Here is a 13,203-nt window from a genome sequence, read left to right on the forward strand (position 1 = left end):
GGCTTCACCCTCTGCTCCCCAGAGCCCTGACCACAGAAGCCCTCTCCCAGCCATCTCACGCTCTTGTGTTTGTGTTTGTCTCTCTATTTAGGGCTTTATTTCTCTACAAGGGACCCAGGTGACTGAACTTCTTCCTGGCCCTGAGGACCCGGGAAAGCACCTCTTTGAGATCAGCCCAGGTAGGCTTGAGCACCCTTCAGCTCTGTGCTGGGGCTGGCCCTGGTGGCCCCAATGGCAGTGTCACTGCACCTCTGGCCTGGGAAGGGCCACCTCCGCAACACTCCTCTCTGTGAGAACGCCAGCGCTGTCTCCAAGCACAATTCGGAAATTTGGGCCAAATCTAGAGGATATTACACATTTGGGGAGAATTTAGAAAATCCAGTCAATTATCTAGGTAATGAGCTTCTGGTGAGAGGAAAGTGTGGATTTTTAAGTTCAAAATAAAACAAGGGAGGTAACCAATCCATGGGGACACCTTAGAGTGAAGGTCAAACACAATATCTGGGTCACATGCAAATAAGTCCAGGGAAAACCACTAGCACAGGTTCAGAGCATTAAAATAAGCTCTGTCATGAATCCCAGAACAAAGCATTGCAATGTGGTGGGAGGAAGGGGAGTCATTTAACTCAAAGAACCGCCATCATGTTAGCAGTTACAAAGCAGGTTTTTAAAGTTCCCAGTTTTAAAATGTGGTTCTTATTGAACTAAGTAAGCGTGTCTTGCAAATGAGTCAGTTTACAGAGGGGCTGGCTGGTGAGGTAGTAAGCTTGGCCTCCTAAGCTTGGCCTCCCCCTGTTGCAGAGCCTCAGGCAAGGATCTGAGCAGTTCATCCTGAGGTGATCCCCAAAAAGCACGAGAAAGGGAGCAGGAAGGGAGAGCCGGCAGGGTGAGCTGGTGCCACTGGGGGTGCCCGGGGCTCAGTTCCAATGAACCGACTCAGAGGTGTCTCACCCAAGGAGTGAGGAGGCTGGGGGTTTACCCCCCAAGTCCCACCGGCCATTAACTGAGAGCTGTTCCCTGGGAGGCTGACTCTGGCATTTCTGGCCCGCCCTGCGCTTGGCCAAGCTCCCTGCCTTCAGAGAAGGCCTTCAGGCAGAGTCGCAGGTGCTTGAGGAGAGAGGCTGCCAGTGTGGATGGGAACAGTGAGTGCCCAGGGGTCTGGGCAGAGCACCGAGAGCAGAGGCTACAGGCAGCTAGTCATCACACCCTATCATGTGCCAATCGAATCTAGACTTCCTTCTGGGAAGTGGTGGCTGTGGATTGAGTGTGCTAGGGCCTGTGGGGTCTGTGAGCCAGTAAGTTTACAGTCTCAGAGAGGCAGAGCCACACAACCCCTCTGACAAAGTGACCTGGCTATGGGCTGTGCACCAGGGGACGCATCAGCCCAGGCTCAGGCCAGCAAGCTATGGCCCACTGGGAGCAGGACTGAGCGAATCCAAGCCTGGGGCAGGGTGTGCTCACCTTTGCTCTGTCCATACTGGGAACTCCAGGAGGTACAGGCTGCAGGTGAAGTGCAGGGAGACCCTCCCAACTGCCTGCCGCATATGCAGAATTCAAGTCCCGTGGTTTCATTTGGGTATTTCATCTACTGCAAGAATCTTGTTGCTGAAAGGACACATTAGAAGGTGGCAACAGAGGGATCCCAGGGCATGGAGTGGAAAATAGAGGCTTGGTTGATTATGGAACAGGAGTAAAGGTTTCTGCCAAGAAGGTAGAGAAGAAATGAAGGAGGGGAGTGAGGTAGGCAGGGCCCTGCCATGTAGGGGAGGGGGAGCTGGACACATGGAAGGAAGGCTTGGGGAGGGGCCGGGGGCCTGGGCCTGGGAGTTGCGGAGGGCTGAGGTGAGGCCAGAGCCACAAGGTGGAGGTCAGCACGCACCACCATGAAGTCAGAAAGGCACTGGACGTGTGCCCCCAGGGACCGGATGGGAATGGTCACCAGTGCGCGTGCTCTTTATCTGGGTCAGAGCTATTTACAAGAATTTCTTTGGCTCTGTGGGGAAGACCCATTTGCCACGTAAGGGAACATATTCACGGGTTCCAGGGCTTAGGACATGGACATCTTTGTGGGGCTATTATTCTGCTACCACAGTACTCAAAACATCCCTCTAAGGTAAGGAGTACTTCCATGCCTATTTTATAAAAAAGGACACCGGGGGTTAGAAAGGATTGGTGACTTGCCCAAGGACACACAGCTGGATGGCAGTAGGGTCAGGGCTTCTACCTGGGCAGTCTGACTTCCAAAGCCACACTTATGCTGCCCTTCAACACAGGTACCTGGTACAGGTCTGGCATTTTTCCTACGTGGGTGGGCCCGAGAGGTCTCAGGACACGGTTATAGAAGGTAAGGCTCCTCACACCCCTTTTTCCCAAGCACAGCAGTGGTCGAAGCACCAAACGTATGCAGGTTCGAAGCGCCGCCCTCTTGCCTTTGGATGTACAGCCGCTCCTGAAAGCCGGGGGTGGGGGTGGAGGGTAGCTGTGAGACCACTCAGGGAAAGCAGGTCAGGTGGTAGGCAGTGCAGAGCCCCAGGCAGCCTTTGGGAAGCGCTGAAAGGAAAGACTTAGTCGCTTCCGCTTCCGTTGGATGCATCTTTCTGGCCCCGGAAAGCCGAGCTGCAGTGCACGTCTGCCACACCCAATACCTCAGAGGGAGGGAAACTTGACAACTCTTGGACATGTGATAGAAACCCAAGAATGAAAATGCATGAGATCAGTTACATGAATTTTAAGTCATAGCTCTATTCGTGCTCTTTAACAGTATTAAAAAAATCACAATTTTTCATCAAGATAGAATTTAAAATATGAGGAAAATTATACTGTGAGTGCCATCTAGTGGAGAGATGCGCCAATTTCATGACAGGCCTCGCTTGTCCTCCAGCCAGCCCCCAGCCATCTCAGTCAGCCAGGCCACACCTCTGATTCTTGACGGGCTCCGACCGCCACTAAATAGTGGGGCTGCGGCTTGAGCCAGTTCTAGCCCCAGAGCCCCGCATCCACCAATAGTCTGAGGCTGGTTCCTGGGTCAGTCCGGAAGGAGCCAGGCCCCAGAAGGGGCTGGGATTCGAGGACACTTGGTCTCCTTCCCACTCGGGCCTCAGCCCCTCCCAGCCCTTTGAAAGCTGTCTGCCCCTTGCAGACTTGATCCTCTTGGCCTCCCAGACCATCACTGCTTGGCACTGCAGGCATCTGGGCACAGGCAAGCTTAGGCCTTCCTCCGAAACTACAAGGATGGGGGAAGGGGTGGAGAAGCCTGCTTTGGCGCTCTGGACAAAAAGTTGCTAAACCCACAACTTGTGCTTATGTTTGATGGGTCGAGTTAGGTGATCCCTAGAAGTCGTTTCGCTAACATCCTTATTCTAGTATTACCTTGATGCTACCACAGGGAGGCAAGCCCACTGACTACAGGCATTCAGACGGGAGCCCTAAGTCGTGCTGGCGAGTGACTGCTGGTCTATCACGGCTTCTCCACTGCTGGCATGTCTTTCCAGAGTCCCCGATGGCAGGTGGCAGAAGCCAGCTCTGACAAATGCAGACAAAGGGGGAAATGGCCAGAGGCTATGGGGCCACACAGAATCAGCCCATGGGAAGCTGGAGAGATGCGTGTGGAAGGGGCAGGCGGCAGGGCTGCTCAGGGCCCCCGGAGCCAGGAAGAGAGAGTGGTGGGTGCTCTGAGCGGGGAAGGCCGAGTCCCACAGGCTCTTCAGTCTCGGCTGCGTCGATGGCTCAGGGTCTAAGGTGGCTGTGTTTACGCCGTGTGCCTGCCACTGGTGACACTGGGGTGGTGAGGAAAGGCCTGTCCACTCCAGTGCCTGGACAGACCTGCCCACAAAGGCTCACACAGTAGGCACAAGGACCCCCCAGAGGAACTCAGGTGCTTCCAGGGAAGGGACAGGAGGTACCCTGCATCAGACACAGTCCATGGCTGTTTCTTTAGGGACCAAGTGTCCACACTGACCGTGGCTCTTTCTGTAAATCCACACCGGGGTCCCAGGTCCAAGTGCCTTTCCCGGCAGCATTTCCTCCTGGAGTGCGAGGGCCCCAGCGTGCGGGGCTGAGGATGACCTGGGTGAAACACGGAGGCCGCCCGGAATCTCAGAGTGGGAAAGTGCTGTCTTCTGGAACAGGAGGACACGGAGGGTGTCACGGTGGCTCTGACATCTGGGCCCAGTTCCCATCGCAGAGCGCCTGTCTGCTTTGTGCCCCACAGACCACATTTCTCAAGATAAAGTGCTGGAGGCTCTGGTGGGGAAACTGCCCAGTTCAGAGGTCTGGCAGGTGCCCTGCTCTCCCACAGAGCCCCCCGCTGCCTCCTTCTACCACGTTGCTTGGGATCCCCACCCACTCCCCAGACACCAGGTGGGCATCTTGCGGGCAATAGGCCTGGGCAGGGATGGCTTTGAGGCCTTGGGTTTTCAGCTCCACCCAGGCATTGGTACGAGCAAAGCGAGCAATGGAAGTTGGGGAGAGAGTGGAGTGTACCCAGGCTTGCCAGCGATGCCGCTGTTCCCTAGAGGCAGACATCTGCACGCAGAAAGGAAGGTTCCAGGGGAGAGAGTGGGGAGGCCGAGTGCATGTGCCATGTCCCTGTTTGCACCTGTTTTCTGCCCTCTTCCAGCAGGGCACGTGTGACCACACAGCAGCTAGCTCTGACCAGTGTTCCAGACTGTCCTCTCCAAAGTCAGGGAGGACTGGACAGAAGCCCGACCCTGCCACCCAGGGCCTGCTTGGTTTTAGACAAGTCACGCAATGTCCCCGTGCCTCTGTCTCATGACTTCTAATTTGGAGATAATAAAGCCAAGTGCCTTGGGTTTGGTGAGGTTGCAGGGGGAGCCTAGTGCCTGGCTCAGTGTAGATGCCAATATTTTTCTATTCTTCCCTCCTCTCTGCAGTCTGTCTGTTTATCATTATTATTAATAACAACAACACAGTTCCCGCTTAGCTATCACCTGTAAGTTATCAGTCCTAATACTGTGTGATGAGTGCCCCAATAGGGGTGTCCCCAGGGCTGAGAGCCCAGAGCAGAGGGTGAGGGTGGCTCGCCTGGTGGTTAGGGAAGATTTCACCCAAGCTAAACCTTGACAGAGAAGTGAAAATGACCCAGCTGAGCAAACAAGAGAAGGTCATCCCCAAATGATGGGGGGGTAGAGTACACAAAGGCACAGAGGCCTGGGGAAGTATTCTGTGGGGGAGATTCGTGGTGTAGAGGACCAAGGAGGAAAGGGGAGCAGGGGCCAGGTCACGAAGCGCCTTGGATGCTGGACACAGAGGCTTGGACTTTAGCCACTGCACTTCTTCAGCAGGCAGGAGGGATGGTTAAAACCAGAACTGTGTGTTAGCAAAACCACTAATGTAATGATGGGGGGATTGCAAGGACCCGGCTGGAGATGAGGAGGTAAGCTGCCACTCCTCATTACCACCGTCCATGCTCTGCCCGGACCCTCGCCCCAGCCAATGTCCACAGAGGAGACCACCCTGCCCTGCCAAATCGCTCACCGTCAGGGAGGCAACTCAGAAGCCAGGCCACTTAAAGCGGAGCTCTGATTCTTCCTGTGCAGTACTAAGCTCGTGCGCCAAGTTCTTAGCAAGGGGGCCCTGATCAGCATATGCTTTTGGGGTCTGAGTGGGTCCCAGACCCAGCTCAGTCTCTAACTTGCCGGGGAAACCAGATCAGATTTCCTTGGTTTCTCCAACTGCAGGATAAGAGGGCCTCCGAGGTGTCCACCTGCCCTAGTAGAATGGTGCCAGAAGAATGGCCTTCCATAAGCAAGCGTCCCCTGCGAGAACAGGTTCCAGCAGTTTCTTACGGCTACACTGGATCTTTGAAGCCTCTCTCGGGCATTGAGCTTACAGCTGCCTGTCCTTATCCGCCTGCAGCTTGAAGCAGATAGGAGAACTGCTGCCTGCTATCTGTGAGGCCTGACCTTGGAGCGAAGCCAGCACACACAGATTACTCTGTAGAAGTAGACTGATACGGTGCTCCTGACATCCCCAGAGCATCGCTCATCTCCTCAGCCGCCTCCTGAGCAGGATGCCGATCCCAGCCTATCTCAGCACCTGGTACCAGCCCGCCGGCATATCAGCCTGACCCCGGGTGGCCCTGCTGAGTTTGCCTGCAGAGCGCCAGACGATGGGTAATGACTAGAAATGAAATTAGATGAGCAGTTCACAAGCGCTCCCCACCCCTGAGGGTGGGAGAATCAGCAAATACAAGAGTGGTTTCTGGAACTTCCCTGCTTTGTGGTCTGGCCCTACTGTCTTAACCTCACTTCTCTTAACAAAACACAGGACCAGGTATGGGAAACTCCCACTGATGTCTCTGGAAATAGACGCCCTTGAAGAGGAGGTTGCAGTTCATTCCTTTTGGCCAAAATCATGTTCTAGAGCAGCCCTGTTCAATAGAAATATAAAGCAAGCCGCGCTTGTAATGAAATTGACAATCCCCTTGCTCAGTTACGCCAGCTGCATTTCAAGTTCTCAGCAGCCACGTGTGTGTGGTGGAGCCGTACCGCACAGCACAGGCCTGGATGCGGAGCCGACTGGGTGCAATGCCTGACATAGAATAGGTGCTCAGCAGGTACTCCTAAAATGAAGGGGAGGGAGGAAGGAGGAGGAACAACTGGGGGAAAAGCCTAGGTTTTGGGGTTTTTTTTTAATATAATAGTGTTTATTTATTTTTACTTGTTGACAGTTTGCTTTATTTATTTATTTATTTATGGCTGTGTTGGGTCTTCGTTTCTGTGCGAGGGCTTTTGCTCTAGTTGTGGCAAGCGGGGGCCACTCTTCATCGCGGTGCGCGGGCCTCTCACTATCGTGGCCTCTCTTGTTGCGGAGCACAGGCTCCAGACGCGCAGGCTCAGTAGTTGTGGCTCACGGGCCCAGCCGCTCTGTGGCATGTGGGATCCTCCCAGACCAGGGCTCGAATCCGTGTCCCCTGCATTGGCAGGCAGATTCTCAACCACTGTGCCACCAGGGAAACCCAAAGCCTAGGTTTTGAAGTCAGACACCAAGATTCACAGTTTAGTTCCACCACACACTAATGGCAAGAACTTGGGCCAATAACTTACATTCTCTGAGTCTCATTTTCATCATCTGATAATAGAAAGAAAACTACCTACTTGGCAAGAAGGCTGTGAACATCAAGTGAACTAAGATACGTGGACGTGCAGAGAACACTCCTCTGCTCTCCACCAGCCCGTTCTCACTCTCCCCTTCCTCCCTCCCTCCCTCTTTCCTCTCTCCTCTCTCTCTCCCTCCCTCTCTCCCTTTCTTTCAACTCCTCTTTACCATATACAAACAAACTTCAAATAAGATTTCAAATTTCTTTAGTTTATGGCTTTCAAAACAAACAAATCCCAGCTCTCCAGCAGTTGTTCTCAAGTTTTCCTGCGTAGCAGAATCCCCTGGAGCACTTATCAAAACCTAGAATGCTGGGCTCATCCCCAAAGTTACTGATTCCAGGGTCTGGGATGGGGCCAGAGGACCTGCATTTCGAATGCGCTCCCAGGTGATGCTGCGCTGCTGGCCTGGGACCACACTTTGACAGATTGAAAGGGAGCTCATGGAAGAAAGGGGAAATTTTATATCTGAGGCCTTTAATGGTGGTTTTCCCCTGCTTTTTGAAGACGGAGCGCTGCATTTTTATTTTGCACTGGGCCCCACAAATTAGGTACTTGGTCCAGAGTACGGTGGAGGGGCAGCTACAGGAGGAAGGAGCCCAGAGGCTGTGTCCATGGAGACATGAGTCTGGAATAAAGGAGGTGATGATCCCAGCACTGTGCTACGAGGGCCTTATGCAAACGAGGCTGAGCTGCTCCACTGTGGTAGGAAGAGGGCACAAGGGGCTTGACGGCCTCACGAAGCACTGTGACACGGGAGCAGGTGTAGCTATTCTTTGTAGGGGCCTAGGGACAGACCAGGCACGGGGTTTTCTATTTGCTGTTTAAATGGCGCACTCCCTTGGGTGGAGGAGATACTCGTGGGATGAGAGGAGACCACCCACAGGCACCCAGGGTCCCCCGAGGTGCAGCGCACACTCCCACCAGCTGTGGTCTCCCTCTCAGCAGCCACTGGACCGCGGCGCCGTGCACCTTCCTGGGTGAGGGAGTCCAACCAGGCATCTCCTTTTCCCGCAGCCCGATGCCCTACCCTGTGCACTGGTGCTGTCAACCAGGGCCGGGACTGTCACCACCGTGCTCCACCCTGAGACTGTGCTGGGTTGGTGGCCCTGACCCCAGTGGGAAGGGGGTGGCAGCAGTCACTGGGGGGAGGGGGAAGGGGGGCTGTTGGCCTGGGGCACCAGGAAACAGTGGGTGGCTCAGCACCCCTGGAAGCAGGAGGCTGCCAGGGGCAGGACCACCAGAGAATTGAGGTTCAAGCCCTTGCACACGCTCCCCTGGCCCATCAGAGTTCGCTTACAAAACACAAACTTAAAGGCAAAATGGCTGACAACCTCAAGACAGCCACCAGAGAGCAGTGAATTCCTAACACAGGGTCCTTCTGAGTAGGGACCCTGTGCACCTGCCCTGGTCGCAGGCCCTTCAGCCCTGACTGTGGGCTACTGGACGTAAACGCAGGACCTGACCTTCTGTTCTCTTGCTCTAGACTCCAGCCTGTGAGCTCAGCCTAACACCCCTGTTGATCTCTTCTTGCAAATTCACTAGCCCTCAGAGCCTCCAGTCATAAATGAATTCAGTGCACATCTTATCAGTGTCTTTATCCTATTCATAAACTTGGCACCCAGAAGGGATGTGGCTTCTCCAGGGGCTGAGCGTGCTACACCCATCATAGCCCAGCCCTGTGTTCTTCCCGTCCATCCCTTGCCCTGGGCCCGAAGCCACTGCTGCCCTGTCCTCTCCCTTTGGGCCTGTTAATAGAGATGCTTCTGCATTTGCTGAAGTCTCCGCTTCTCCCACATCCTAATCCACTAAGGCAGAGGGGCCTTTAAATGGAACTGCCGCCACCCCAGAGGGCATCAGGGAATGTTGCCCTGGGAGGCAGTGCCTGCATCCCTTGCAAATCAAGGCTGTGGTCGGTTAGGTGATTAGACTGAAGCCACCTCTCTTGAATGAGGCCAATCAGAAATTGCCTTTAGCGGCCCACCCAGGGCTGCCCACCACCAGGGCAGCCTGGCTTCCTGAGTGCGTAACACGGTCCTTACCCCAGTGCGCTGGCTCAGCCTCACCTTGGCAAGTGTGACACTCTGCCTGACCCACGGCCTCCTGATCAGCACAGTGAGGGCCACCTGCATGGCCTGCGGGGGCTCCAGGAAGTGTCCTGCCCTGGCTTGGGGAGGCGCGTGGATCCAGACTCCAGGCTTGCCACTGTCATCCTCGTCCCAGCCAGGTGACCCACCTTCTCCCACCTCAGGGCTCCTCATTCAGAGCCGCACCTGCTTCTGTGCACCTTTCATGCACGATTGAAAGTACCTCTTGGTTTTTGACCTTCTTCTCTTTCGGGGGCAGTTACGTTTCTCTCATCAGACTTAGGTCTCCTCAGGGGCGGGGTCCATGTCTGATTCACACCTGCAACTTCAGCCCGGTGCTCAGTGTCTGGCCCAGACGAGGAGCACGGGAGGAGACACGCACAGTTGTGCCAATATCCTGGGGCATGAGAGAGCTTGGCTAACTCTGAGCCATTCGCCGTGGGTTAGATCCCAAAGAGCCTTGGCATTTGGACAGTCTTATAGGCAATGAGGAGCCACTGAAGGTTCTTAAACAGGGGAAAGTTATGATCGTATTTAGCAACAATGAGAAGACCGGACTGGCGTGGGCGGTAACAAGGGAGACCTGAAACCAGTTGGGAGGGCTACTTTAATAGAGCAGCAGGCACTGGGTAGTGACAAGTTGGAACCAAGCTGTGGCTCGGAGGATGGGGGATGGCTGGGAGGCAGAAAGGCCAGACCCGGTGAGGGACAGGATGCTGGAGGTGGCGTCCAAAATGACTGCCAGGCTGCTGGGCAACTAAAAAAGGACAGACAGGGAGAAGAAGTTTGGGAATGAAGATGACTGGGTCATTGTGAGGTCACGGAAGCCCGGACTAGCAGCTGTGACAACCTGGATTCAGTTTTGCAGCCCTCAGTTCCACTTCCACGTCGTCCGATGTTCCATCCCTCCCCCATTGTTAGTGATGCTCTTTCTCTATTCAAGACAAAGATCTAGGAAGCCCTTCCAGACTCCACTCCCACATGCTCCCCACAAACCCCTCCCTGCGATGAGTCTTTTTAATGGTAGAGTTCAAAAACCAGACCCAGAACTTACTAGCTACGTGACCTTGGTCAATTGCTAACTTCACTGTGCCTCAGTTTCCTCATATATAAAACGAGAATAATTAAAGTATACCTATACCTTGGGTATATCTATATCTTGGGTTAGGGATGGGGGTAAAGGGGTTGGATGTGACTATAAAGGGGGAGCAGAGGGAGCCTTACTCTGATGATATAGTTAAGTAACTTAATGGTGGTGATAGTTTCATGTAGCTACACATGTGATAAAACTGCGTAGACCCCTCCCCTGCCTCATTACACACACACACACACACACACACACACACACACACACACACACACACACCCCAGTCCAGGTATAACTGGCAGAATCTGAATCAGTTCTGTGGATTGATCGTACAAGGTCAGTTTCCTGGTTTTGATGCTGTGCTGTAGTTATATAAGATGCTAATATCGGGGGAGGCTGGGTGAAGAGTGCATGGGACCTCTCTGTACAATTCTTTGCAACTTCCGGTGAATCTAGAATTATTTCAAAAGGAAACTTTTTTTTTAAGTACATACCCCATAGTGTTTTTGTGATGTGATACACCTATATCTTAGGACAATACTGGCCTGTGTTAAGTATTCTATACAGTTTAGCAAGTATTACAATAAGGTGTCTGCAAAACCTAGAAACAAAGGATCAATGTATCTTTAAAGAGTAGTTAGTAACCTTTTCAAATAATATACTATATAATATACTATAAGGCAATGGGTCAAGTTATTTATATCAAAAAGTATAACAAATACAGTACTTTCTCAGAACTTTGTGACTTTCTGGCCATTCTGTGGTCTATTGATTGATTGATTGACCACTGGGCCCCTTGTTTCTTAGGGGTGTTTCACATGAAAGAACATTGAGAATATTATTTGAAAATTGGCAAATGCCCCGTTTAACAGCTTGACATTTCCTGACTTTGCAAGACACCTGTGTGTGGCACTCCTGCAGCTATGGCGACTGTGCACGTGTCTGCCCACCTTCTGTAGGGCTGCCCCTCACATGCCCCGACCCAGATCAGGTACAGGAACATGTTTGCTGACAGACGGAATGAAAGACCACTCACAGGGGAAACCTGCTAAATTCCTTCAAGAGCAACTGGTCGTGTTCCTGGGACAGCAATAGGAATAAATTCCCTATATTAACATTTTCCGCAGGACACAAGCAACGTGAGATTCTTAAAGTCATCTGTTGAGTTTCTTTTTAGAAAGACAAGTGGGAAGGGCACCCTACAGTGTATTGGTTCAGTCTTCCCAGGTGATTGCACCTTACACTCCTGTTGTAGAGATTTGGAAACTGAGGCACAGAGGGGTAACTTGTCCAAAGTCACATGACTAGTACAAGATGGAGACCGGGGTCCATCCAGGTGAGTCCCCGTCTAGGGTCCCATCTTAGGCTGCCAACAGGAGCCGAGGAGGGTGCCGGGCACCACAGCTCTGAGACACAGAGGGGCGCAGACAGAAATTCCTCAGCTAGAGATATGCATACCGGATGGGAAAGGGTGATGTGCAGGAGGAGGTATGCTCAGTGCCAGCTCAGAACAAAGATGTAGATAAAATTCTTTACGAGTGATCTCAGCTAGACTAAATCTCTAGATAAATTAGGATGTGGGGAGGAATGTGGCAGGGGATTAGTGGGTGGGGGGTTGAATGACCCAGGTCACCTCTGGGAAGCCAAGCCCAGGTACAGAGACTCCTCTGATGGAGAGCCTTTAGCTTAGGAACTTAGACACAAGGCTGTTCTTTAGTCTAGGTCCTTCATACACAGGTGTGGTCCATGGGCCAGCTGCATCACTGGGAGCTTGTTGTAAATGCAGATTATCAGGCCCCACTCAGAACTACTGAAACAGCATCTGGGTTATAGCAATAAGCCCTGAGCGATTTGTGTGCATGTTAAATGCAAAGCCATGCTCCCAAGCGAAACAACATCAGTGCTACCCAACCCTGGACTGTAAGCTTCTGAAGGAGGGTCTTGCATCTGTGCGTGCAGAAACTAGGGTGCCGTGCTCTTCAAGATGCTTGAGAAATTAAACCTATGAAAGAGCAGCAACTCAAAAGCAGGAAGGGAGCTGAAAGTGATGGTAGAGAGAGGCAAACAGTGACAAGAATTGAGTGTAGTTCCCAGGCTGCAGGCCGAGCTGCACCCAGGGCTGATTGCCATGGGCTGGTTCTGGCCCGCAAGACATATTTTGTTTGGCTCATGAAACATGTTTAAAAGCAAAAGGTTTTACCCATTGATGATGTAGATTTCTATAAGGGTGAATTTGGGCCTACTTTCTCCATATAAACAATTAACAGGATCTCAGTAACAGCTGCTCCTTTTGGACAGAGCTTGAGTGTCCTCCAGTTGGCCAGAATCCCCACCTCTCCCTATCACCCCCATCCCAGGCCCCCTCCTGCCCCTGGCACCTGCTTTCTCAGTTCAACTTACCTGTCTCATCTCTCTATAAGGGTTTGAGTCTGGGAGCTCTAGCGTAGGCAATTAAAACCTCAAAATCAAAGATGGTTAGAAAATGATAGTTATTGTGTATTGGCCGAGTCATTGGACACCCCCATTTATTGGCCGAGTCATTGGACGCCCCCATTCTTGTGCGGCTGTGGTTAAGGGCGAGGTGTTGAGTCACACTGTCTGAGATTCAGTTGTGGCTCAGCCTCTGCCCAGGTCTGGAGTCCTGAGCGAGTCGCATAACCCTTTACACTTCAGTCTCTTCATCTGTAAAATGGACTCAATAAGAGCATCTCCATGTGGAGCATTAATCCCCAGGCCTGGAACATAGTTAGCAGAGCTGATAAGTAAGATGTTAGTAATTGCAGTTGCCAGAGCAAAACAACACACGTGAATGCAGGTACTTATTCCCTGCATTTCTAAAATATCAGCCTTAATTATCAATATTTTCCATCAAAAGGCTACAGAATACATAAAATTGTTAAATTCAGTGAAG

General features: G+C 52.4%; 1 protein-coding gene across 4 annotated transcripts in view; it reads left to right on the plus strand.

The window, feature by feature from the left end:
• ARHGAP22 (Rho GTPase activating protein 22) overlaps positions 1 to 13,203 on the plus strand; it is a gene marked incomplete at both ends in the record, with an annotated part of 209,168 nt that overhangs the window by 97,326 nt on the left and 98,639 nt on the right. For all 4 annotated transcript variants that reach the window (XM_082854489.1, XM_082854490.1, XM_082854491.1 and 1 more), the window contains one exon: positions 92 to 179. In XM_082854489.1, coding sequence (XP_082710615.1) covers positions 92 to 179 — 88 coding nt within the window. The remainder of the gene's footprint in view (positions 1 to 91; positions 180 to 13,203) is intronic.

The sequence above is a fragment of the Leucopleurus acutus genome (assembly GCF_964270905.1).
Source record: "Leucopleurus acutus genome assembly, chromosome: 14".
Classification (NCBI taxonomy): domain Eukaryota; kingdom Metazoa; phylum Chordata; class Mammalia; order Artiodactyla; family Delphinidae; genus Leucopleurus; species Leucopleurus acutus.